At 43.4% G+C, this 27,089-nt stretch overlaps 3 protein-coding genes across 3 annotated transcripts; 2 read left to right on the top strand and 1 right to left on the bottom strand.

Annotated features, from left to right (window-relative positions):
• The first annotated feature begins 187 nt into the window (after positions 1 to 187).
• tapbp.1 (TAP binding protein (tapasin), tandem duplicate 1) lies at positions 188 to 4,344 on the top strand. The gene is made up of 8 exons (XM_030777492.1): positions 188 to 329; positions 1,107 to 1,301; positions 1,668 to 1,916; positions 2,331 to 2,690; positions 3,045 to 3,368; positions 3,687 to 3,788; positions 3,986 to 4,014; positions 4,189 to 4,344. Exons 1-8 carry the CDS (start codon positions 266 to 268, stop codon positions 4,198 to 4,200), a joined length of 1,335 nt encoding a protein of 444 aa, XP_030633352.1. The 5' UTR covers positions 188 to 265; the 3' UTR covers positions 4,201 to 4,344.
• Positions 4,345 to 6,824: 2,480 nt separating this feature from the next.
• daxx (death-domain associated protein) lies at positions 6,825 to 17,778 on the top strand. Its single transcript, XM_030777835.1, has 11 exons — positions 6,825 to 6,916; positions 7,546 to 7,791; positions 8,351 to 8,740; positions 11,042 to 11,173; positions 11,981 to 12,097; positions 12,540 to 12,771; positions 13,403 to 13,572; positions 14,163 to 14,340; positions 16,372 to 16,921; positions 17,297 to 17,426; positions 17,594 to 17,778. Exons 2-11 carry the CDS (start codon positions 7,570 to 7,572, stop codon positions 17,651 to 17,653), a joined length of 2,181 nt encoding a protein of 726 aa, XP_030633695.1. The 5' UTR covers positions 6,825 to 6,916; positions 7,546 to 7,569; the 3' UTR covers positions 17,654 to 17,778.
• Positions 17,779 to 20,389: 2,611 nt separating this feature from the next.
• On the bottom strand, positions 20,390 to 25,966 carry zbtb22b (zinc finger and BTB domain containing 22b). Its single transcript, XM_030788799.1, has 4 exons — positions 25,915 to 25,966; positions 24,314 to 24,540; positions 21,454 to 22,356; positions 20,390 to 21,367 (listed from the first exon to the last, which is right to left on the bottom strand). Exons 2-4 carry the CDS (start codon positions 24,536 to 24,538, stop codon positions 20,390 to 20,392), a joined length of 2,106 nt encoding a protein of 701 aa, XP_030644659.1. The 5' UTR covers positions 24,539 to 24,540; positions 25,915 to 25,966.
• Positions 25,967 to 27,089: the final 1,123 nt, after the last annotated feature.

Below are 27,089 nucleotides of genomic sequence, written 5' to 3' on the forward strand. Positions count from 1 at the left end.
TACATTCTTGACAGAATTTTTAGAGCACTGGAGAAAAGTAACATATAAATGTTTAGACTTTATAAAACTAAACATGATTAAAATGTGTCCTTCTACCAGTCCTGGGTTGCAGGCTACGCGCATGCGCGATAGGCATTTTAGAAACGAAAGCGAAAGACGCTTGAGTTTGTGCGTGTTTCAGGGAAAGTCCGAGACCCGAAAAAAAACTTGCCGTAACAGCCCACGGATTCCTGCAGAGGTTCCCATCATTATTCTCTGGGCAACCATGGCTAACTTGGCGACGATTCTCAAGATCTGTGTTCTCACATTAGTTGTTTGCGTCGTCCAAGGTAGGTGTCGTTGCGTGGTCGAAAACTTGGTCTAGGCTTAGACTGTTATTTGACAAAATCGTTGCTCAAAACTAATATAACGTGCTCTATTTTGAACAAAACTACTCTATTTTTCCTGTGGTGCAATTGGGCAGCAAGGACTAACGTCTTCAATGCTTTGAACGATAACATTGTGAGTGAAATGCTATATTACGAAGGAAACCATCTGCTCTAACCAGCTGTTGCTATAGTGTTTCATACATAACTACAAAAAAATGTGTTCGCTGTTTTGACGTAGAATTTTGGAGTGCGAGTGTCTTTTCTGTTGGTGGGGTGAGAACTTTCATATTTGGAGTATATGTGTGTGGTGAGGTGGGGGGATGGGGTCGTGTAGGTCTGTGTGCGTATGTGTGTGGGGGAGAGAGGAGGGGTATGCATATTCTCGCTCTGGTACAACTATGGACCTATGATAGGCTGTATGATTAATTTCGGAAACCTGCTTTAATGCTGTTTGCTGTAGCATGGGATAAAGCTGGTTCACTAGTGATCCTACCTGAAATCTCCTCTGATGCCTAAATATTCAGTTCTACTTTAAAAGCCATCCAGACAGCACATTTACACTTACTTAATTAATCTTAATTAAATATTTAAAGGACCCAACTTGTGTTATTGTCATTGTTTATCTTAAGAAATGCTTCTATTTTATCTGTCCTTTCCTTGTTTTTATAAAGACATGTGTGTAACAGTTGCTGAAACACGCTGAGGAAGATTCTTACCTGTTTCCCAATGTATTTGCAGTGGCTGGGTCAGGCTGCCCGGCTTTGGAGTGCTGGTTCGTGCAGGAGAAGCCGGGTCGAGGTGGCGGTATTGGCACTCCCATGAGCCAGGAGAAATCTATCATGTACATCCGGACCGACCCCGACAGCGAAGTCCCCGATTCTCAGCGCCGCACGCCTGCGGATATCAGCCCTTCTAGAGTTTACTACGTCATCGGTCAGTGCCTGGCACCGTCACACAGCTGGTACTCCGCTACACCCTGACATGTCTGTTAAAAATGGAAAAAAAGGAAAAATGAAATATCTTTACCCACACTGGGATCTGTAAAATGATAATGATATCACATACTAAACACACACACACCCTGCAAAAGGGAAGATGAGAAAAACAAAATAAGTAATGAACAAACAGAAATAAAGAACGTGGTTTTCATTGGTTATAATTTCCTTCAGCACTTCTATACTCCTATAAAATTACATGATTTATTATTCAGGGAAAGGATGTTCTATGTTAAGCTCACATAATGATACTTAGATGATTGTGAATTAGTCATTGTTTGGTTTTTTTGCTTCACTCCCTCAGATCTGGCAGCCTCTTTCTGCAGTTCTGCTCTCCACCCACCAGCGGGCTCTGTGACTAAACCCCAGTGTGAGATTAACCCTTTCATCCCTCACGCCTCAATGGTCAAATGGGCAGCCGCGCTCACTGAGTCCGCTCAGAGCCCGGCCTACCTGCAGGCTGATTGGTTCTCTGTGGCTGCGCAAGGGCTTGATGGAGAGCTAACACTGTCCAATGTGATGAGAGCTCCCACAGGTTCCAAAGAACCAAACGGTAAAGACATCACGGTTACAGCCCACAGTCAGTGTGCTTACAACTCTAGCATTCAGTGTTGAAGTTGCTATGGCTTGACCTGAAGAACATGAGAGTTGACTGATTCGATCCATTTCACATAGTCAGACACACACAAAGCAAAATACTGCACAAAGACCTCCTCATCAAATTTGTATTGGACATTTTTGAGGAAATGGCTGATGTCGGATAAGCGCAGCAGAGCTGAATTTCAGTGGGAAGAACACAGATGATTAGATTGACTCTGTGGCGGTGGAAGCTCTGGGAATATTAACCTTGGTGAATTCACTCTGTATTCACTGTATGACCTGTAAAGCTTCTCCAAAGAGAGATGAATACATCAACCATTCTTCAGTTATTTCTCTCGCTCTCTCTCTCTCGCTCTCTCTCGCATAGTGATCCTTAGCGTTAGCAGTAAGACAGCCGTGGTCCGTTCCAGGCTGGGGGAACGAGTGCACCTAGACTGTGGATTTTGGGTGAATCCTTCCTCTCCGCTGTTTGGTACTGGTTTCTCTGTGGAGTGGCGCTACCAGTACCGTGGGGAGGGTCGTCTAGTCCTGGCCTATGACGGTAAGAGCGACCGCTTCGCCGAGACGACGGAGACTGGCGCTGAGCTGGACATCGCCAGTCTTTATGAGACGGGGAACGCGACACTGATCCTGGAGGAGGCCCAGGTACGCCACTCAGGAACCTACATCTGCACCGTGTACCTACCCCACCTGCTCGCCCAGGTGGCTGTGGATCTGGAGATCGTGGGTAAGTTCTGAATTCTGACATGGTACTTCTGCTGGCCTGAGTGTCTTGGGATTAGGCGTGTGTGTGTGTGTGTGTGTGTGTGTGTGTGTGTGTGTGTGAGTGTGTGTGTGTGTGCGTGCAAGCGCGTGAGTGTGTGTGTGTGTCGCACATTCTGGAATGTGCTTCTAAGCTTAGCCTAAAGAAAGAGTGTGTGAAGAGGAGAATGAAAGAATGAACATATGGTATAGAAGGCCAAGGGCATAGACTTGTGTGGTAGAGTCATTTTTTGTTTTTTTTGCTCATCTCTCTCTCTCTGTCTCCCTCTGTCTGTCAAACTCTCTCTCTTGCTCTTTTTTTTTACTCAACCTTCCACAGAGCCTCCATCTCTCTCCATCTTCCCATCCCCACTGCCTCTCTCTTTACCCGGCCAGGTGGTGTCGGTGCAGTGTGAGGCATCGGGGTTTAACCCCCTCTCTCTAGACCTGAGCTGGGAGTTTGTGGGAGCAGACGGTAAAGTTCGGTCTCTGGGTCAGGGCAGCGTGACGGGCCACCGCCAGGCCTCTGATGGCACTTTCAGCCAGACCACTCGCCTGGAGCTGGACTCATCCAAACTGGGCCTGGGCCGGGGTGGTGAGGTCCGGTGTGTGGCTGAACACGCCGGGGGAACCAGGCGAGCCAGTGTCACCCTCAATGTCATTGGTAAGAAACACTGTGTTTAGGCTGTGAGCACTGAAGTACTATGAAAAAAATCGAACTAATAATAATAACATATAATAACAGCGATGTAAATAGTGATGTAACAGTAATGTGAAGTTGTAATGTGGGTGTGTGTGTGTGCATGCTACGCAGTGGACTTTTGATTAAGCAGAGGGAAGACACTGATGAATCCTAAACTTTTTAAGATCATGATACTCTTTCTTATCATTGCTGCCAAAATGACTTTTTTTTACAGAAAGAAACATAAAGTAAAATTTTGGTCTGGAAATTCAGCTTATTTTTACTTTTTGTCTCTGTTAGGCATCAGCGCTCCCTCCATAGAGGACTCCATGGCGATGGTTGCCGTAGCGTTGGTGTTGTATGGCCTGATTAAGGTTCTCTTCTGGATGTGCAGCTCATCTGGTAAGACAGACAGCATTACACAGGCAAATGATTTAAAACAATTTCATACTATAAAATTTAATACAAATGAACAATTAATGAATTTGGAGGCCTTGAAGTGATAGGTTAATATTGCAGATTTATGAATGTTCTAGGAGTAGTAAGTGTCCCTTCAGGTTACTGTCTCAAGAGACAATTTCTTTTTTTGGTTTAAACAGATACCAGTGACACTGATTCAAAGGACAAGGTAAAATCATTTCTGCTTCTAAATATTTCTTTAGGACCTCGTTGGTCCTTAACATGTATTTATTATAAACTGAAATAAAGCATAGTATTTTATTTTGTTTTGTTTTTTTGTTTGTTTTTTTTCCATTCTGAGCCGTTGTTCCCAGGCTAATCTCCATTCCTCTCTTGTTTGCAGAAAGAGAAGTAACTGTGGATGTCAGCTTTTGTACTGTGAACGCAGGGATGCTCTGGCATGTTTCTGTCAGCAGTTGTCCAGCAAAAACAGGGGCGTAAAGATTTACCCCCCAAAATAAGTGCTGTAAATATTTGAATTGTGGACGGAGGTTATTGTTTTTTTTGTTGTTGGGATTTTTGTAGAATTTTTAATTACTTTTTTGCTGTGATTGCTTTCCTTTTTTTTTTTTTTTTTAACTTTTTGTGGCTCTTATCTGTGTCATTTTTTTCAGGTTTTTTGTTGTTTTTGCTTTTGCTTTGTTTGGATTTTTGAACAATGAAGGTTACACTGAAATAATAAAAAAAAAAAACATGTTTCCTACTGTGGTGCTTCTCAGAGTTGATCACACCCACAGCTGAAATGTTTGAAAAGAGATTCGATGTTCCATGCATAGAGCACTCCCTGAGTAATGTTTCTATGGATACAGAGGGGAGCTTACCTATTAAGCACAAATTGGCTCTTGTTTAATAAGAGACGTTAGACTGTTGAGGGCTGTTTAGAAAAGTTAGGTTATGGCTAATGACATAACCATGGAGCAGCGGTCACCATGCAAAAGGAAGAAGCTTTATACGTGCTCAAACACACACACACACACACACACACACACACACACACACCAGGAGGTTACAAAAACATTATTTAAAAAATTTAAACACAGCAAAGCACAAAATGTAGTTAAACTTTACACACATTTAAACAGATCTGTTTTTCATTGTTCTCAATCATGATGTGTGTGTATTTTTGTTGAAAATGTTTACTGTGTTTGAGACTGTAGGAATTATGGGACCACAGCAAAATGCAGCATCTTTTGTGATTGGTCCAGGGTCCCATGACTGAAACACAATAAAACTGAAATACTGTTGATCCATTAAAATGTGTGTGATTTCTTCTGTTGTACCTGACAGCTCACACATTAAGGGCCAGATGCATTAAGGGAGAAATGGTCTCCGATCTCTGATACTTTACGAAAGTCTTACAAAGTCCCACAGATAGAAAGTAGGTTCACATGCATTTCATTGTTAATTCTTAAGTGGGGAAAACGAAAAGCAGATATAAAAACAAACAAACAAAAAAACTTTTAGGAGTTGACACACACCTTCAGCAAAGATGGAAGGCGACATTTTTAAACGAACTGAGAGGGTTCTGTTAGCAAAGTGTGACCTCACACGCGGTCTATTTCAGTATGTTTTTATGCATACGTGAATACTTGAAGTCAGCTCCCTCTGAAACGGTTTGTTAGGTGATCTGAGACCAGTTCTCTTGAGTTTCAGTGAAAGATGCAGGAGTGAAACGAAAGTCAACTGAGACCTCACAAGATGAAAGGGACTAATAATAGATCTGAGTTCTCTTTCTGACTGAGGGACAGTGTAAATTGAGCTGTTTTCATTTTTCCTCCTCATGTTTTAATCATGAGATGACTGATTGTGGGTTGTTGTTTTTTTTTAAGAGAATTATATGTGAAGTACCTGAAGACCTTTTTTATATGACAGGATCAACAAATAAACACAATCACTATACACAAAATATAGTCTAGGGACTCTTACCTACGTCATCTCTCAGCTAAACAAGTAAAGTGACAACGCATGGAGCAGACAAAGGAACACTGGCCCTTACGTATTTCTAATGGTTGTGAGGACTGAGTGTCATAAGTTAGTCGTTCACTGTTAATCTTACAGTTCCGGTTAAACTAGTCCCTGCGTTAAAACGACCTCCAGTTGTTTTGGTTTCGATTAAGCTTAAATAGAAATTATATAAAATAGGAATTACCAATAGAAATTCGTATGGAAGGCATACAGTATTTACAATCAGAAATAACATTAGTTGACATGAAACTGCATAGTGCTTTGTTAAATTGTTTTTACATTATTGTCTTCAACTACATGCAATTTCGCGACGTCTTTGTTGACAGATGCATCAGAAGCGGCGCTGATCACCAAACGACCAAACAGCCGCAAAGACCATAGAAGAAGAATTAAGAAGAAGCTGCCCAATAAACGAACACAATACACCGACTCAACGAATCAGAGAGCTGCATGTTGTGGAGTCTCCTAGTTGTGGGGCTATTTTCCTGACTCCGGCGCGTAAGTTGTTTCATGAATGCTGCAGTTTGCCTTAATGTCTGAATTTAAGTCTGAATTGGTGAAATGTATTCGCACCGAGGTTGGTGGTACTACTGATATGTCTAAAACGTCACTATATCTGATTTACAGTAGCCACAGTACACCGAAACATATTAAACTGACTAATCGTGTGTAGCTCGTGAGCTGCGACAAACCACAGTTGATTAAAACGTTAGCTAACCACGCATTTAGCTAATTTAGTCCTCAGTGGGCATAACGTTGACCGATTATGAAAAAACAGTCACATAATGTAGACCCGATTTTAAAAAAAACCTGATGATTATATGTTTGTTTGTACCTTGTTAGAGTTTCTCTGTGGGACACAGGTTGTTAGTGGTTAGTATGTTTTAGCTGAGCTGTGCATTAATGAACTAGATTTACTCTTAGTTTTTTTTATGATGAAAAGTTATATCTTGAAGAGTTTGAAGGAGTTTCTCTTTGTCCTGTTTTCCACCAGATATGATTCGACAGAAATAACGTGGGATTTACAGCAGAACTGAATTACGCTCGTTGGCATTCACGATTGTTCCGTTTCGACCAGCCTCGTAATAGATGAGTCAAATTGACAGGTACCAAATCCTTGATCTGACGTTAACCGTCTGACGTCTAAAGCGAACCTGTGTCGTCAGTGGGCAACGAGAACTGTATGCTGCGTGTCCGCAGTAAACAGGGTTCTCAGTATGGACAACTGTATTTCAAGGCGTTCAGACCAGTTATGTAATCAGAAAGTGCTCCGTGTTAGATTCTGTGTTTGGGTTGAGTCGGAGGAGAGAGTGACCTGTTTTTTTTTTTTTTGCTGTTTTTTCCCTGCCCACACACCATTATGGATGTGAACAAGTGTGTGTTTGTACCCCTCAGCTGTTATTGTTTGAATATTAAACATAATTTGTTTTCAAAATATTGACTTCTTGTGGCACAAACACTAAATGATAATGAAATTTGAATACACTAGGTCTTACAGTACTTCACTGATACATTGAATAGCATGCCACATTATTCCCAAATCCTAGACCTATCTGCTGTCTTATTATGCATGCCCCTTGAGAGAGAGGTTCAAGATTTGTATATTGGAGCCTTTCTCTTAGTCTGTATGCCCTCTGATGTAATGAAAAAAAGAACATTTAAAGGTAGAAATTGAAATGTTTTGTGTTTAAAAAGCAGGGTTTTTTTTATTTTTTATTTTGATGACTCCGTGCAGCAAGTTCCAGAATCTCCCTGTCTAATGGCAGTTGCCATGGTGGAGATGGACGGCATTGTGATCCTGGATGACGACGAGGAAGAGCCTTCCTCCTCCTCCTCTCCTCAGTCCGCTGTCCGTCAGCCACGGTCGACTGTCTCTGGGCTTCAGCAGTCAGCCCCCACTCACATCACCCAGTCACCCTTCGCCTCCGCCAGGAAAGAGACTCATGTCCTACGGCAGGAAAACGAGAAGCTGTTTGCAGAGGTGAGTCTGTGTGTGTGTGAGAGAGAGTGAGAGAGCTAGAGGAAAGGTGTGTGTGTTACTGTGAGGACATGTGCCATCTTGCAGCAAATTGTCTGGTTCAATTTATCAATAATAATTTGTCTTGTTATGCAGATAAATCTGTAAGTTGATTAAATTTAGTTGTTGAAGCTGGATATTTTGTCATAAAATTATGTAGAATTTTGATCTTCAGAATTCTCTTGAAGATTTATTGTTATTTCAACAGTACTAAATGTTAGTCCTTGAAACTAAGAACTTTCTGGGCAGCTGCCTGAATTTTGTGTGCATGTATGTATGTGTGTGTGCACATGTATGGGTCAACCAATTAATCAAATCAAGAAAGAAATGAAACATATTAGTGAAAATGTAGCTGTAGTCTTATAATCTGTGAAGGAGGAGTTCATGAAGGTGTTTTTGAAGAGTCAGTTAACCTATCAAATTGACCATGTGTGTACTCTCCCCTCTCCATCACATATAATGTGTCTCACTTCATCCCTGCCACCTCACTCTCATTGGTCTCCTTACCTTTGTCCCTCCCCAGTTTGTGGAGCATTGCTCCACCCACACGCAGGACTGCCCAGAGGTCATGACCTTCCTCCACACAAAATATTCCAAGGCTTCGCCGGAGTTCCTGTGTTCCGTAGAGTTCCGGAACACTCTGGGCCGCTGCCTGACGCGAGCTCAGGCCAAGAGCTCCAAGACCTTCGTATACATCAATGAACTGTGTACTGTTCTCAAACAGCACGCTGCCAAGAGGAGGCATAACCTCAGCACAGTAACCTCTGAAAAGGAGGTCAAAAAGGAGAAGAGCGAGAAGGAGGGAGGGGCAGAGGAAAGGAATGTGGCACCAGAGGCTCCGTCCACTTCTGTTCAACAGCAAGGGGAGGAAGAGGAGGAGAAAAAGAAGACCAAGAAGGCCTCCAGGAGACAGGTCTGAGGAGCTGACTCTGGCGTCGGAGTCTTCTGATGTTTTTCTGCCAGTTCTGTTTGATGAAAGATTGTGGTTCATATCAGTCTTCCGTTTTTACTCTTCTTCCTCCGCCTTCTTCTTTTTCTTCTGTTCAATACTTATCCTTTATAACTAGAGAGGGATGACAAATATTTAGTTGTCTCACCCTAGATAAAAGGCGGATTTGAGCCCATGCCTTTCGTTTGTTGTATGTGTTCTGATCAGTGCGTCTCACAGTTCTGAGAGAGCAGCAAACTCTTCTTCTATCTAGTCTGTCATCTAGGGGTGTAATGGTATGTAAAACCACGGTTTGGAACATGCCTTGGTTTTGAAGGTAAGGTTCAGTACGTTTTCGGTACAGTGAAAGAAAAGACATGCAAAACTTGAAATTTCTTTTCATTCGTTATGAATTTAACTTGTAAACATAAACTTTTACAAACTTGTAAACTAGCCCTAATTTCAGGATAATACGGGAGGGTTCTCAAGCTCCAGCTTTGCGGTCACCATACTCACAACGCTGCATCACTGAACATGTGCTAATTCAGTTTCTAAGTTACGGCTCCGTTATGGAATTGGAGAGGAAACTGAGTTTTTAATTTTAGTTCCGCACACAGAAATGTAGAGGAGAGGGCACACTGTGTCTTGTCAAGTATCACTTTATTCGCTGACGGTTCGGTCAACTGATCATCAGGGTATTAAAAAAAAGTCATGCTTGTAAAGTGCATGGTTAAAGCTAGACTATATTCACTCTGATCACAATGTGCACCGAACAGTACGGTACAAATATATGTACCGTTACACCCCTCCTGTAATCACTTCCCTCTGCCTGGTACCTTCTGCCTCTCTCCATCTACTCTCTTCTTTACTGGTCTCTTGGTATTCTCATATTTCTGAATGTACAGTTAAGGGATGATTATCAGACAGACTGGATGTCTTTGTGCTTGAGGTCTGTAGAGGTGGAATAGAGATTCTTGGTAAATCTTCATTAGTCATACTATGAAACTATGGGCAGTAAGGTTTGGATGGATGTGGGTAGGGTAACAGTGGGCATGTTCAGTACTGACTCTGATGAGTTGGGTGGTTGTCTGTTTTTAAAAGTCTGAAATGGGGTCAGGTTCAACTCGTGCTGATGGGTCATGTTCAATCTAGGGCAGGTTCTTTGAAAGCATCTCAGATTGTCTCATTCCCAGGGATCGGGCTTAACGCGTGGTCCTGTGTAAAATCATTCTTTAAGCGTGGTCCAGTGTAAAAATCACTCTTAAAGCGTGGTCCAGTGTAAAATCACCCTTAAAGTATGGTCCTGTGTAAAATCACTCTTTAAGCGTGATCCAGTGTAAAAATCACTCTTAAATCGTGGTCCAGTGTAAAAATCACTCTTACCTTAGAGTAAGACACTGGAGTTATTCCTAAGGTAGTTTACTTATTTATTTTTTTATGAGGATTGAAATGATCTTCCAAGAGTGTTCTTCAGTTTGTTTTAAGACATTTTTGTGAGTGAAAATGCTGCTGACATTTAAGTATTTTGCTTGTTTTTGCATAAATGCCAGCAAAATCACATTGAAAAATATCTGAGAGAGTTTTAGATGAATGTTTTTGTCCCATTGGAAGTAACTGAAACACAGTAGCTCAGCAGCCAGTTTTCAGGATGTTGTGGAGTGATTGGTTTCTGTCTAATTAATTCATTTGTGTGTCATAAACTGTATGCCTTGTCTGTCAGAGACATACTGCTGCACTAACATGACGCCGTGACACTGAAGAATGTCTTTCCTATCATCAAAAGTCCTCAGACAGGTCACTGTACCAGTGCACCAGCACTTCAGCCTCCTCAACAAATATTTATGAATCATTTATATTTCTCAGTGTAAAAGTAAAGGCAAAAACTGTTTCAGTTTCATCTTCAGCAAATAGGATTGCTTCTCTATTCTGGGGCACTTTATAGACACTAACCCAGAACTCATTCACACCCACACACTCCCCCCCCGCTCCCCCCCCCTCTCTTTCTCTAACTCACACACACACACACACACACACACACACAGTCATTATACACTTTATTTGTGCTCTCACTCACACGTACGCACACTGATTCATTATAGAGTGCACTTTATTTATGCTCTCATTTCTATCTCTGTCTCTCCTGGTCTCTCTCTCCCACTCACTCACTCACACACACACACACACACACACACACATGCATGCAGGCACACACACTGATTCATTATAGAGTGCCCTTTATTTATGCTCTCATCTCTCTCTCTCTCTCTCTCTCTCTCTGTGTCTCAGGTGGCATACCTGGAGAACCTGCTGAAGGTGTATAATGAGGAGATTCGGCGCCTGCAGGAGAGGGAGTTGAGTCTGTCAGAGCTGGAGCAGGAAGACTCCAGTTACATACAGGAGCACAAACTCAAACGCAAGGCCAGTCTCAACACCACCACCCCTCTCACTTCACCTCAGTCTGATGGCCGTGAAGTTTTAATAATGTTATGTCCCTCACCCAAAACATGCTCACAATTCATTAGCAATGTTCACTGTCATTAGGCCTCTCAGAAAATGAGACTACCCATCGTAGTTGTTTTTCTAGATGCTTTTCTCATGTGCAATGAAATTTTTATGCACTTTACAAAAAAAATATGCATATTTCTGACATCTAGTCTTGCTCTCCCAATCCCTGGCTCAGTCTGGCTGTGTTTTCTGATGGTTTTAGATGATGAAGATCTGTGATAAGCTGGCTCAGTCTGGCTGTGTTTTCTGATGGTTTTAGATGATGAAGATCTGTGATAAGCTGACTCAGTCTGGCTGTGTTTTCTGATGGTTTGTAGATGATGAAGATCTATGATAAACTGGCTTAATCTGGCTGTGTTTTCTGATGGTTTGTAGATGATGAAGATCTGTGATAAGCTGACTCAGTCTGGCTGTGTTTTCTGATGGTTTGTAGATGATGAAGATCTATGATAAGCTGGCTCAGTCTGGCTGTGTTTTCTGATGGTTTTAGATGATGAAGATCTGTGATAAGCTGACTCAGTCTGGCTGTGTTTTCTGATGGTTTGTAGATGATGAAGATCTGTGATAAGCTGGCTCAGTCTGGCTGTGTTTTCTGATGGTTTTAGATGATGAAGATCTATGATAAGCTGGCTCAGTCTGGCTGTGTTTTCTGATGGTTTTAGATGATGAAGATCTATGATAAGCTGGCTCAGTCTGGCTGTGTTTTCTGATGGTTTTTAGATGATGAAGATCTATGATAAGCTGTGTGAACTGAAAGGCTGCAGCACTCTGACGGGCAGAGTCATCGAACAGAGGATCTACTACAACGGAACCCGATACCCCGAAATCAACAAAAAGGTAACGGGCGTTCCCGTCATCGACACTTCCTCCCCAGTACCTGACCAAACACAGACACTGGAAGTGTGTTTCTTTTTTTCATCCAGTTTCTTTGGAAGATAAACCAGGCATTAGGCAGTTTGTCATATTTTAGCTGAAACACAGCCAGGTCTAACAAAACAAGATGCAGTTTTTACAGTTTTTGCAGTTTTTGCATCTTTGAGACCAGTGAACTGTTTCATTACTAACACGTCATGCCTGAGAATTCGACAAGGGTCAGATAAGTCTACAGCCCTTCCACCCCATGATATGACATGAGTCTAGACTCACATTCCTCGACTGCTTATCATTTCAGATGTCCTCTTGTCGAATTATACTAGTCACTCATCAGGATGGTAAACTCGTTTTTATTAATTTTTGGTTTCTCTTCCACCCGCTCACCTCCATTCCTCTCCTCTCTCAGATTGAGCGGTTCATCAACAGCCCTGAGGCGAGACAGAATCCCCCAGATTACTCGGACATCCTGGGGATTGTGCAGCGCGTGAACGAGCGACATAGCCTGTCCCTGAGCCGCAAACAGCTCACACAGATCGCTCAGGACGCCTTCCGGGAGACCGGCAACCGCCTCCAGGAGAGACGCCACCTCGACATGGTCTACAACTTCGGCTGTCACCTCACCGACTCCTACAAGCCCAGTACGACGGCCTCAACTGCTATTCCACCTGTTTACGTCGCCGTAATTTCATTTCATGCCATGAGAATGGGATTACTAATTCTGTAACAAACCAGCCCAGAGAGCCATACATGTATATACACTCATATTTAGTGAAAATGATGACTAGTTGTAGTAATCAACATGGTAAACAACTTAGGAATCACAGTAATAATTACAGTTACTATGGAAATCGTGGTATTCATTGTAGGATTAATAGTAATTATCACAGGAATCATAGTAATTATCATAGTAATCATCATTGTAAGTGTAGCAGTCGGTAGCTGAACTACAATCCCAGAGCAGGGACCAGGCTTTTAGCCCCACAGACACAGTGCAGTCCTATCCTGGCCTGTTACGAACAGTGAAGCATTTAAAGTATACATCTCTTATCCAGTTTGTCACTCTCAGCTTAATGTTAGATAAATGAACATGTTTGGTCTGTAAAAGTGATTTTTTTTTTTTTTTTTTTTTTTACAGCTGTGAATGTACGTAGATAATTACTGACACACTGTATCAACAAACAGCAAAAACTCAGACTCTGACTGGTGGGGTGTGTGTGTGTGTGTGTGTGTGTGTGTGTGTGTGTGTGTGTGTGTGTTTGCTCACTCTAGCGGCAGACCCGGCGCTCTGTGACGGGACCCTGGCCCGCAGGCTTCGCTCTAACAGAGAGGTGGCCTTGTCCAGCCTGGACGCCGTCATCACCAAATACTCCAACAAACAGGACGACACGGAGGAGGAGGAGAGGAGAAAACGGTTGGAGAAAGACCGGCAGAAAAAAGAGGTGTGGAAAGAAGGAGAGAGAGAGCGAGTGAAAGAAAGAGCTTGTGAGCTTCTGATCAGTGGTCATATTGACCGTTTGAATCCCAGCTCTACCACACGGTCCGGTGCTCCCTTTGCCAGATGTTCCCTTTGCCCGTCTGGGTTCTGCTCACTGACAGACCCGTGCGTCTCAGTTTCAGTCAGAGGCCAAACAATAACCCAGTAGGACCCTGGCCCTCCAAGACTAGATTTTGGCACCACTGGTATAAACAATATGCACATACAGTGGGATAAATAGCATGGACATCCAGATGTTGACAAGCTGCTGGTGAATGCATCAAACAGTCCAGCAATAGGAAAGGTTACACACACACCATCTTTGCTCTATTTGTTTATGATGCAGGATCTGAATTATTTTCTAGTACAGTGGCGTTTGCATCGCCTGTAACCGATGAAAAGTCTCATGATTCAGCCTGTTGGTATAATAAAGGAACGTACTTTTACATGGCACAGAAAACCCCTGCATGTTCAGCAGAAACTAATACAGATTCATTCTGTATTCATTCATTATGTAACTTTTTTTTTTTCTTTTTACTACCTTCAATCACCCAGGAGGCCCAGACTACCCAGCAGGACACTGTGAAAATGGGTGACGAGCAGGCAGAGCAAAAGAGTGAGGAGGAGGAGGAGCAGGGGGAGGAAGACGCTGAAGAGGATGAGGAAGATGAGGTGTCCTCTGACCCCGACATTGAAGAAGAGATTGAGGCCAGTCAAGCACAAGTGGGGCCAGGTGAGAAAGACAGAGAAATGAACACACCAAGTTTAAAAGCCCTCAGCTCGTCAGAAGAGAATATGAACTGGGCGAGTATATCTTAACACAGGGAAAAAAAGAGAGAAAGTCTTACAAATCACAGCTTTGGAGACAGCAGTCCACATGGAGGAAACATGATTGAGTGGGAAAAGAGTAACTCCTTACTCTGTTTGTTTCAATGGTTCATTAAACACACAGTCCTGTACACACTGGTGTGTTTGCGCTGCTGTTTTGTCATTTGACTGTATGATTACAGTGGAGTGGTTCTGTTTTTGTTTTATAGCTCCAAGCCGTGGTCTGCCTACCGTGCAATATGAACACGTATACTGTCAAACCATCACTGCTAACTGGAGAGCAAGTGCGTTAATGTCTAAAGAGCACTTCCTCCTAAATGAGGGACAAAATTCCCTTCAGAACCAGTCATTCCTACTTGGATAAAGTTTAAAACAGGAAACCCGGTTATTCCATAAGGAAATTCGATACATGGAGAACACTGAGTATGTCCAAGTGTGCCTATTCATTCCAATCAGATATACACTGTACAGATTCCAGATTTGAATTGCTCCCTACTCATTCAGGGAATGAACTCCTGCAGAGTCTACTTGTGTCGTCACACAGCCAGAATTATCTCTTGCCATTTTCTCAGTGTCCGAAGAATCAGGTCCAGACATTGTGCGGAGTTGCCCTTTCACACATGTAGCACTCAACAGGAGACTGCGTCCATGTCAGACGCGTTCTCACCTACTAGAAATACTCTGTGTGAGTTAGGTGAGGGGTGGCACCTGGGTAGAGCATGCAGGAGGCAGGACATGACGCAAAATTACACTGCGGTCATGTCGCTGGTTCCTAATTTGGTCGTAAACAACTGAGTCTCTTGTCATTCCTTGAATTTGTCTGTCCATTTTGGCGTCTGCCCTTACCGACAGAAGTTACTGAATCTCATCGTCTCTTGATGTTTTCTTTGGTGTCTTCATATAAATGACCCTTCTTCAGCCTCAGATGTTTGTTTTATTCCACTTTTGTGCGAGTTTAGGCAGTCTGTTAAGATATACCTTCAGACACTTGGCCTGAAAACCTTCAGTATCCTCTCTGTCTTGGATACAAACGGAGCAGAATTTTGTAAACACTTCTTTCTCTCTCAAACTGTTTGTCCTCTGTTTCACGTTCTCGTGGTCGCCACAAATAGCCCATCCATGAGACACACCAGTAAACTTTGGTCAGAAGTGCAAAAGAAACTGAGGAAACAGCAGTGTGTTTACATAGCCACTCCATTTCTGACCCCTGCTGTGTTTTAGAGGGTCTGCAGTCAAATTCTTCAATTAATATCAAGTCTCTCTTTTGGGACCAAAGCACATCAATAATGTATATATCTTAAAATCTGATACACAATTTAGTCTCAGTCATCAAGTGTCAATCATTCCTCCTCTTCCTCCTCCTTCTTCATTGCTGTCTTTGTCCTCTTATTCTTTGTGTCCTTTTTTTCCTTTTCTGTCACTTGGTAAAGATCCGTCCTTTGCCTCATACTGGGAGAATGGAGTTACAGAGAACTTAGCTGCTGGGGTTACTGACCTCTTTACTTCTTGTTATTGTGTAACTGCTGTTGTACCTTAAAAAACAATAAATATATGTATATATTTTTTGAAAGAGTGACTTTTTTCTTCAAAAAAATCCTGTGTTTATAAGAAATCTTGTTTATAGATAGAGCTTGCCTTTTCAACATGCAGTTTGTCTGTGTGCTAAATGACCAGTGTCTGAGACCAAATGGAATCCTCTTGTCCTAATATAGAGAAATACACCTCGCGTTTCAAATGACCGTTTTTCGGGGTTCGTTTGCATGTTTGTTGGGTTCTTTTATGTTTGAGGTTAACAGTGATTAAATAATCTATTGTTTTAATCTAATCTATAGTTTTGGAACTGATGTTCTGTGACTGCTGTCTGAGCCAGAGCTGTGGGGCTTAACTGCTGACTTAATAACAGGGAGAAACATGACCTTCTTCCCCCGTGTTTCAGATGACGAGGAGGAGGAGGACAACGCAGAGCAGCTGAACAACAGCGACAACGAAGAGCAAGAGAACGAAGAGCCGCCGTCAATCAAATCATCTGTCCAAGATGAAGATGAGGAAGAGGAGGAAGAAGAGGAGGAGGAGGGGGGTGACGAAGACCATCAGTCGGAAAGCAGCGAATGCAAGGGCGTCACCAAGGAAACATCACCTGTAGATGATGTCACCCTCCTAAATCCCTCCTCTTCAGACAGTCCTGGCCAATCAGTAGCAGGAAGTTCAGTGTTAAATGACAACGACATGGCAGTGCCTCGGAACACCAGCGAGTGCGCTGAAGTTGTCGCGTGCAATGAGAGCTCCTCACCGTCGCCTCCCGTTCTGGTGTCCACCAATCAGGACTCGTTATCAGCCCTCTGCAGCACAAGATCAGCCAATTGTAGCCCTCTGCTGTCCAGTTCAGAAATGAATTACACGAGGCAGAGCAGCAGGAAGAGGAAGCGAGAGGCTGAAGAGAGTCAAAGCGCCGTCTACAACGGGAACCACGTTCACGACAGTGGGAGGTAAAGCCGTGTGGAGTCACAGTCATTCTCTCAAATACTGTAAATACTGTAGAGAACCTCAGACTCGACACAAGATTTCTTCTCTCAAACACTCTTAACCTCGTATGTTTGTTTCTTTCATTCATATTTAATGTGCCTTAGTTTTTAGGTGTCACTATCTTGCACTTTGTGGTCCTTCTTGTTTATCTTACAGTCCAGCTGATAGTCACTGATCATTGATCAGGCCATTAGAAAGGTTGGTCTCAGTATGAAATGAGCTGGTCAGTGACTGTAGAGAGTGCTGTCCTGTCATTGTGTGGGACTATAGGTATTGCTGTCCTGTTGTTGTGTGGTAGTCACTGGAGTCTGACACTGCTGTTCTTTCTCTCTCTGCAGTGACAGTGACATACCCCTGGATATGGGCGTGGCCAGCAGCCCACTGCAGGCAGATTCCACTCAGGCAGATACGCCCACGCAGGAAATAGTCACCAGTTCCCAGTCTACCCCACCTCCAAAGAAGAACAAGGTAGGTTTGTGTTGTGTGCAAATGCTGTATTTGATGTCTACACCCATGCTTTTACAAGTTGTCCATCTGGGGGGGGTGTGTGTGTGTGTGTGTGTGTGTGTGTGTGTGTGTGAGGTTGTGTTGATCTCCAGGGTGACCAGACTGACTGTCACCTTCCGTATTCGCAGGTGAACGTGGCGACGCAGTGTGACCCCGAAGAGGTGATCGTTCTCTCTGACTCTGACTGAGTGACCTCTGACCCCAGCTCACTTATAGGTGGCCCACCCTTACCCTGTCCTGCTCTGGCCTTTCTCTCCAGTGCCTGGCAATACAAACAGCTCAGAGAGGTGGATTTCTGAACACAGGGAGACGCACACCCCTTCACAGACTTCAGTCAACTGTGAACACTTTACAGTTTCCACAGTCAACCTTGAGAGAGAAATGTTTACATTTTTATATCTTCATACCAGTGCTGTGCTTAAAGTTTTGGTTGTGAAACGGGAGAAGCAACGATTCAGGGTATTAATCGCTATTTTAAAAATGATTTAAGACTGCTTTCAGAAACTCATTTTCAAATCTTTCCTTTGATTTTGTTTTTTGTTTTTTTTATTTTAAAGATGCAAGATGCGTGAATGGATGGGTGCGGCCAAGAATGGATTCTGTTCAGTTGAATTTAGAGCAATAGAAGGGAGACATAACTTATTTTATGGACTCTTTTTGTTTTTAGGAGTAATAAAAGGCTTCATTTTTCCACTACAGGTCATGGGATGAGTGTGTGTACACAGAGCACTTGAGTTTTCAGGTATCAGCCTGTAGCTAGATCTGCAGCAGGATCTAACCGTGGTGCATTAACTCTCAACATCTCTCTCCACAGTCCTGGACTCAGATTCATGTGCCATAAATCAGGCATGTGCAGTTCAGGCCATTTTCATTTGTCAATAACATCCTACATTTGCATTACAAACAACAACAACAACAAATCAATCCACAATCCAAATACACAGACAACACCACTGCACTGAGGTCAATGCACTGAGTAAAGTTTTATTCTTTTGATAATCACGTGTGTCTCTGGAGGACAGCGATGAGGAGGACAGCGCTTCTGAATGTGTGATCTGTGATGCAGCTGCGTCTCCATGGCGATGCACGGGAATGTGAATGGGACACTGCAGCCCGTTTTAAATCAAACATACAGTACAGATTACTACAGCCCAGCACGTTGCCACACAATGGCCAGGACAATCTTAAACACAGCCTATTACTCAACGCTCACGGATCTGTCAAAATATAATCCCTTCTGATATATCTCATCTGGCACATGCTGATTTGAAATGCACCATTTTTGGATGGGTAAATTATAGACATGAATTACCTCTAATGGGCAGATTTTTTCAAAATTATTATATTACATCTCTATAATTACATTTCATATAAGCACATACAGTCTATTGAAATTATAGTGTATATATGTATGTGTATACATATATATATATATTTTGGAACACGTCTGAGGTATTTGGGTTATGGTTGAAAGAACTAAATGACAAGGTAGCAGTCGTCATTACTATATCTGTGGTCCACAAACATCTCAGCTGGTAAGGCAGTCGGCTACAGGTTACCGTTTTTAAAACATAAGCTGGTCATCTCTCTCTGTGTCTCTCTGTTTAGGTGTCTGGACATTTATATAAAAGACATTATATTCGGCCATAGGACACCTATGAATCTCTTCTGCATTATATCATAGTCATTATAACCTGACACATATGTCGTTTATCTGTTTCCAAATGGTCCTCTAAAAGTGTCTGGAGATTTAGCAGGCATATACACCTATTGTTGTTTTGTTCCAAATTTAGGCATTCAGTCCTACGTTTGACAGTTCCAAGTCTAGAAATCTCCACTGGTCGGTCCTTTAAAGAAGGGGAAAAACAAACAAAAAGAACACATTCTGTTGTCTCTTGAAACGTAAGCCTTCACAGAAGGCAAAACTTTGGATATCACAGGTCGTACTGCTGTTACAGCCCTAGAGCCACTGACTCAAACCCCACTCAGGACATCACAGCGTATATGTGAGACTGACAGGGCATCAGGACAAGACTCCTCCAGTGTTTACACACACACACACACACATATACATAGGCTAGACCATATAAATAACATCTGTGCTGAGTGCCCACGCCTGGCTACACTATGTCAACATTCTACTTTCTCCTTTGAGGGTTTTTTTTCCCCTCACACTGGCAGCTTATCTGTTTTTTTTTATTGTGAAAGAGCTGAGAGGTTCACAGATGCTGCAGAGCCTGCAGGCACAACAGAGACTTTCACATGTTGTATGGCCTCTCGTACCAGCAACTGAACCTCGTCATCCAACAACCTACAACTAACAACTAACAGTCTGACCGACCGCGACCACAGAAAACGCGTCCCTTTAAGAACTCTACCGATAAATCTGACTGCCGCCCAACCAAAACACACCTGTTTCTAAGATACTGAGAACTGTAAGGTAAGAGGGTCTTTATGTGCAGCCTAAAATCAGCTCTGAAGGAAATAAAAACCAACTCTCACTTTAAATACACTAAATATTCTTGATTGTACGTAGATATATTTATGACTGTAGGACTTCACGAGTGAATGGCACTTAAGAATGGCAATGTGGTAATGAAGAGTCCTGTGTCCGTAAGCACCATGGCCGTACTGTAGTCCAGGCTGAGGGCCTCTTTTACCGTGTCGTGCTGGGAACAGCTTCCCAGACACTGCAGCCTGCACAACCTCAGCCTGCTTCTCTCTTTTGACCCGTTCTCTTCTGACATGAGCTTTTTTTTTTTTGGCTGTTTTGTCCGTATGAAAAGAGAATATTTCTACTAAAATCACAACCGTTAAAAGATGGAGGAAATGTACACGTGGTCCATCCAAGTTTAACATGAACAACGGGGGGATCGTTCTTAGACGAGAGGAACTCTGACCCCTGATCTCTAAAATCCATCCCTTTAAGTGACGCTGCTTTCGCCAACGCTAACCTCACAGATCTCCTCCTCGCATCCCCCTCGGCTGATGCCCAACCCGAAAACGCTTGGCGCAATTCCGTGCACCCCGCCCTGGGGACTGACCCCTAACAGGGACCCAGGGCCAGTCATGGTCAGGCAGGGGACACCACTGACCCCAGCACTGGAATGTTGTGGGGACATTACTGAGATCCCGCTTCTGCCACCAATGCTGTTGGCGATTATCCCACCACCACCGCACATGCCGGTTTGACCGGCCTCGCTGTTTGATGGTTGGGCCTGAAGGTGATGGGGGGGAGACGTGACCGCCCCATCTGAGGCTCCACGCTCATCGCCGCCTCCGTTCCCGCGCCTCTCACAGTGTGAGCGGTGCCTCATGTAACTGTCACGCCACATGAACTTCTTGCCGCAGCCGTGGCAGTCGTAGGGCTTCAGCCCCGTGTGAGTCTTCATGTGCTCGGTGAGGTGGTGCTTCATCTTGAACTTCTTGGCGCAGACGGGGCAGTGGAACGGCCGCAGATCCAGGTGCATGTTGATGTGACGGTCCCGCATGCTCTTGTGGGTGAACGTCTTGCCGCAGTGACACATGAAAACCTTGCCGGACCCGCCGGGCCCAACTGCATCCAGACTTTCTAATCCGCTGCCCAGCCCGCCCTGGCCTGACAGATGCACTGCACCATGCTCCAGATTGGACCCTTTCAAACTGCCAGACATACCGCCTCCAATCCCTAAGGGAGGGGAGGGGTCCAGGGTGGCTTGGCTGTAAAGAAGGATCTGGTTCCCTTGCATGTCCAAAGGGAAGAGCTGGGCCCTGCCAGGAGCAGGCTGGACCGGACCAAGTAAAGCAGAGACAGCCCTGCTGCTGCTCTGGCTGGAGTTATTTAACTGTTGCTGCGTAGATGCCTGATCCATCAAACCACTGTCAAACTTGAGGTAATCTTCAGAGGACTGGCAGTAGTCCACCTGTGGGATTAAGAGGGGAGACTGGTTTAAGAGGAGAATGTAAATATATATATTAAAAAAGTTTTGAGCAAAGCTTAATGACTGACCTGTGCTTCCATTTCAGCTTCCTCTCTGCTGCTGAGCTCCCCAGACAGAGTCCTGACATTAGAGATGTTAAAAGTTCTCTCCTTTTCCCTCTCTCTTGCCATCTCCATCTCTCTCTCTTCCTCTTCTTCGCCGCCTTCCTCTCCGGACACCACGATTAGATCGTCGTCCCGGGAACGCTCGGTCTTCACGACCACCCACTGTTTCCGGGGCATGATGCTGGGTTGACTGTAGGTGGGACGCTTCTGTGGAGGAGAAGAATCCCCGTCTTGATAGGACGACACCCCAAAACTGTCGCTCACCCCCACCTCTTGGTCGGAGACGGACGCTGTCTTCTTCCTCCTACCGCTCCCCCTCTCCTGCTTCCTGGGGTACAAAAGCTCCTCTTCCTCCTCCTCATCCTCTTCTTCGATGAGGAGTGCCTCCTCTCCACCCGATGGGGTGCAGTAGTTTGGGGTGGAGTGTTCACCCCCCTCCCCTCCTGTTCCAGTGCTTGCCATGACCCCTCCAAAACTTGCATCTCTGGGGCTGAAGTAATTAGTGCTGCTGGGAGACTGGCTCTCGCTGAGGGAGGTACGGTTTGGAGGTTGAGGTGCTGCGTGTGTATCTCCGCTACCTGTTTCAGGAGCTGATCTCCCACTACTGCTGCCGCTGTGTTCCACATTCCCCTGAACGCCTCCTGCTCCCTGAGCCCCACTCCCCATCCCTCTGCCCTCTCTGAGGAGTTCGGTACACTTGTCCACAATGTGCCACATCTGAAGCACGCTGCCCACGGTGAGGTAGTTCACGATATCTTCACGGACCATCCGCAGCTGGCCCGTGTACGCACAGCTAAGAACACTCTCAAAGGCCAGGGGATCCATCACAGCTGGGATGGACACGGTGGACATGTTCTTCAGGAGCACCTAACAACAAACAGGGAAGGATTTACAGTATGACAGGGCAGTTTGGTATCCGTAAATGTTTTTACCACATACAGTTTATGTATTATGCATTTTAATCACATACTGCTTTATACTCAGATGCATTTTATATTACACATCGTCCAGACAGCATCCAAGTGGTAAAAAATGTCAGAAATTAATTAACTTAATTTTTTAACATATACATGTCCATCCCCTTGGCATAATTTAGTGCTAATGAACGATGAACCGAGTTTAAGGAAAATAAACACACGAGTGGAAGTTCTGCAAGGCTCCTGTAGCCCAGTATTCAAAGTATTTCAAACTGTGAAAAGGTACAAAGGCGTCTAAGACGTACTATAAATATCTTTACGAGCCCCGGTCTAGAGGACTATTCATCCTAGGAAGGGAACAACATTAGTCCAACAGTATCCGAGTCTAACCGATCTCTGCCTCCACACTAGATTGTCAAGGAAGGAGATCATTGAGACTGATGAGGGGTTAACAGCTCCTCTGACAGGGCCTCTGGGGCTTTAACTCATCCCTAACACTCTGTGACTATAGTCTTTCTGCAAAGTTTTGAAGAAATAAGCATCTTTGCAAGGTGATCCTCACCCTTTGAAATATTAGGGTGGCAAAACACTGGAGGATCTATAGCTGTGTTGTTCAAAAGCTTTGAGCCCGACAAAACTAAAATGGACTTTTTCCCTACATAAATAGAAAGTGTTAGAATTGGCAATTGCCAGACCATGGAGAGATCAACATTACTTGGTTCTTTGTTGGTGGATCCATGTAAAAATAAATAAATAAATAAAAGTATTTCACTTTTACCAGCCTATCAGGGTGGAGACAGAAATAAATGGAGCAAAGCAAAAGATGAAAACCTGCTAATCCCTGAGAGAAAACTAAGACAGGTGATCATGAACATGACCCCATGCAAAAAACCAAAGCTACACTGGAGCAGCAAAAGGATGACAGCTCCCTGAGTGGCACAGTCTAGTGCATGCCATAAACTATGGCTTGATTTGACTTAACAATGGCTGTCAATCAAAGATCCCTCAAAGCACTTTTTAAGAGTTTGAACCATTTTGCAGAAAATAGCAACTCAGTATTTGCTAATGTTTTGAAGCTGGTGGAGATTTCTCCCTGCAGAATCACAGCTGTAAGTGTCAGCAAAGGTGCATTCATCAAGTATGACCTCTGGAGAGTGGAGATGTACCAACCTTTGTTTCAGGGGTTTTTTTTTCTAATTAACAAAGATATTAATACATTTATAATAACCATGAACTCTGATGTTTCACACTCAATCATCACCTCAGTTTATACGAAAGAGGTCAGCACACACTTCTTCTGATAGCCTATATGTGAAGCCATTCAGGGCGTCTTCACACAACAAGACGCCCATGTATGTGTTCTTGTGAGCCTCATGTACTTCATGAAGTACACGACAGTACTTCAAACCATATCAGTAAGTGTCACTGTGGACTAAAATGTGTGTGACTCCGTGAGGGACATTCAAAGATGTACAGACTGTCCATAGAGTGTGTTATGCTGCCCACTATAATATATGGTTATGTAAACAATGGCTCTAGTTTTCATGCAAACACGCCTTAAAGGGTAACAAACAGACTGTATGTCCCTCGTAGACTATACATTACAGGAGGGAAACTAAACTTCAGTTTTTAACTTGTGTTCCCTGTTAATCTCAATCAGTAAAAATGGAATTGAAGAAATAATGTGGTAGATAAACTTGGCAGATAATGTGGTAGATAAACTTGGCAGACTTAAGACATCATGCCAGTTTGAGTTTGCACATACTTACATATGTCACTAGATGCCTGAGGAGGACGCAGATATGTTTACATTAAAGGAGTCAGTCCTTGACTAGTTGAATCAGAGAGGTGGCATAGCATAGCCCTGGTGTACAGATTAACGCACTGAGACAGAGCGGCCCACACACCTGGTCATGGAAGTATGGAGAGGAAGCCGCCAGCACGCAGCGATGAGCCCTGAACACCTGTCCCTGAACGTGGATGGAGAGGTCACACAGATGTCCCTCCTCCCGCTGCTGGTTCAGGCTGTCCAGCACTGAGGCCTGTACACTGGGGAAGGACACCTGTACGATGGAGTCACAGGGGGCGCCAGAGGCACCGTTACAGCTCTGGTCCACAGAGCTTGACTGCATACCTGTCAAAGAGAAGATGCCCATGAAAGAGAAAGCATCAGCCAGTGCATACAATTTAATACATACGCATACACAGCATTTAAGAATGAGACGTTTGCCAAGATGTGCTCGAGACAGGTTTTTCCTTTCGCTGTTTTTCTTTTGTATCTGTGTCTGTCTAAGGGGATTCCAGCAATTATGCAAAGCATTAAAAAAAAAAAAAGGACGATTTAGAGCAGTCAAGTGTCTACTCAAGTGTTTCACAATTAGCTAATGATTTCAGTCAGGTCTGTTAGACCAGGGAGAGATATGAAATGTACAGTGCTATGCACCTCCCAAAGGAGGAGTGGAGGAGTAACGTACAGGTCTTTTTTTTTTAGTTCATTGTATCTAAGGACACCATTAAATCATGTCCCCTTGTGCTTCAGTAATTCAATGTGATTGCAATGTAAGTACAAGTGATGAAACACAGTTATGCTCTGAGTTACCGGTTCTCGTTAAGGCAGAAACGGACAGGTAGAACTGGGTGTGTTATAGAGGGGCATGATCAAAATGCAATGGGAGGGTAGCATCCCAGGAGGATCAATGACTGGAGTGCCTATTTTTGTCTTGAATTTGTTTTGCGGGGAGTTTTTTCCATTTTAATGGCTTGATTTGCTATGCGAACTTACGGGGCGTTGAGAATACGCATACGATCATAAAAGACATCATTAAGGAGGTTATCGCAGACTTTTGAGCACTGAGATGGTACTTGAATTCCATTCGAGAGGGATTCTGTAATAAGCCTGCCTAAGTGGAAGGGATGTCAACTGAAAACCTGTGATCCCTGAAGGAGAGTTTATCTTACTGCCTACTTTTGAACAACTCAGCGTTGCTCAGAACTGCTGCGAACAGATAGGGACACAAACATTTTAGATAATAAATACAGCATTGTTAGCAAACCACCGAACTAGCTCAGAATTCAAGCACAGACATCAACATATACTGCGCTGATGATGGGCTCACTTAGTGATTGCTACATACCGAAGTGGCCATGTGTCTGCCAATTTAACTTTTACCTCGAATTTCTGAAGACACTAAACTACCTAAAGTTAACTTGCGGGATTCATGAAGCAACATCTTCATTGACAGTTAGACAACCACGTCTGTCAGTATAAGAAATAGGAAACATAATAATTGGTTGTGGTGATTTTACCAAAAGAGGGAGGGAAAGTCTAGATATATCATTACATTACCTGGGGTGCTAGGACGCTTCAGTTTAATTTAAAAGTGACTAAGCTTGCGTTAAATATGGTTAGCAAGAGCACCGGCAACGTTAGCTATGCAATAACACGGAGTGCATAGCGTTACCACGTCATGTGTGGGGCACCGACAAATGATTTAGCAAGCGGGCTTACCTCAGACGACAAATCTTTCAAACGATCAAATTAAGACTATCCAAAAGAGGTTCCATATTCTTGCAACTTTAGACATTTTAAAGTAAATGGTAGAGTCGCCAATTCCCCATTTTGGCTGCAGACAATCGACGCCTGTTACCTTTAAGAGATACCAGACAGCCCAGACTTGGCCGACTAAAAATCAGCAAGTTCGTCTCGACACCGGGGTGTCATGGCAACCAGTCCTGCAAGCCGTTCATTTGGGGATAAAACTCAGTGCTTTCCAGGATCTGTTCATCAGATACATATCATCACTATGGAACAGTGAGTGGTAATCTAAATGTCATAGGAAACTTGAACTTTGAAACAACAAACAGTCCTGCGGCCTGCAATAAAAATCCAGTCTAAACTGGCGTAGCTTGTTTTCAACATCACCGACTTTTATACCTGAGTCAACGGTACGACCAAGACCTGAGCCAAACCACGGCTTGAATGTTATTCGGATTCGCAAGTCTTGTGCTTGTCCTCCTTTTTTCATAATATATGCCCACTGTACTGTCAGTCCACTCACTCACTCATTATCTAAGCCGCTTATCCTGAATAAAGTGCACAATACATCGCCTCAAACTTTATATAGAGTTGAGGTATTTATTATTTTTATTTGACCTCCTGTAAGCCAAGATTTACCATGTTTTAATTGAAATTTAATTTAAATTTGATCCAAAGCCACATCTGTAATAACTCAAGTTTGGCCACTTTTTCATGTTTCACATATTACAAAATTTCATGCCCATACGTTTTGAAGGAAAAACAAAAGCACAGCTGCCATAAGCTTTGGTCAGTTTTAGTCGTTTACTTCAGACTTATATACATACATGAGCACATATGGGTTAAAAAGGATTCTTCGAGGAGAACCAAACATACACATAAAAGAATTACACAAAATCTTGTAACTGTTACAATGAAGCAGAAGTGAGAAAGAGTTGTAGCACTAGAATTGTCTATTTAATTTAGATTCAGACAATGTTTAATAAAAGACACAGTGTTGCATCAGCTGTCAACCCTGTCTGATATAATAGTATACATGTGAAAAGCAATTTTATTAAAGAACAATTCCAGGGATGTAATTAAAAAAAGGTACATTGTTGAGACATGCTCTCATTTCTTCTTTGTATAGTTTTGTAAGATTAAAAAAA

Source organism: Chanos chanos, chromosome 1 (genome assembly GCF_902362185.1).
Source record: "Chanos chanos chromosome 1, fChaCha1.1, whole genome shotgun sequence".
Classification (NCBI taxonomy): Eukaryota; Metazoa; Chordata; class Actinopteri; order Gonorynchiformes; family Chanidae; genus Chanos; species Chanos chanos.

Coding starts and splice junctions, on each gene's coding strand:
- tapbp.1 (XM_030777492.1), top strand. CDS start 266: ATGGCTAACTTGGCGACGATTCTCAAGATCTGTGTTCTCACATTAGTT. Junction 1,302..1,667: donor TAGAGTTTACTACGTCATCG/GTCAGTGCCTGG, acceptor TCACTCCCTCAG/ATCTGGCAGCCTCTTTCTGC. Junction 1,917..2,330: donor AGGTTCCAAAGAACCAAACG/GTAAAGACATCA, acceptor TCTCTCGCATAG/TGATCCTTAGCGTTAGCAGT.
- daxx (XM_030777835.1), top strand. CDS start 7,570: ATGGCAGTTGCCATGGTGGAGATGGACGGCATTGTGATCCTGGATGAC. Junction 12,772..13,402: donor CACCGACTCCTACAAGCCCA/GTACGACGGCCT, acceptor TGCTCACTCTAG/CGGCAGACCCGGCGCTCTGT. Junction 16,922..17,296: donor CACGTTCACGACAGTGGGAG/GTAAAGCCGTGT, acceptor CTCTCTCTGCAG/TGACAGTGACATACCCCTGG.
- zbtb22b (XM_030788799.1), bottom strand. CDS start 24,538: ATGCAGTCAAGCTCTGTGGACCAGAGCTGTAACGGTGCCTCTGGCGCC. Junction 22,357..24,313: donor CTCCATACTTCCATGACCAG/GTGTGTGGGCCG, acceptor GTTTGTTGTTAG/GTGCTCCTGAAGAACATGTC. Junction 21,368..21,453: donor AAGCTGAAATGGAAGCACAG/GTCAGTCATTAA, acceptor TTAATCCCACAG/GTGGACTACTGCCAGTCCTC.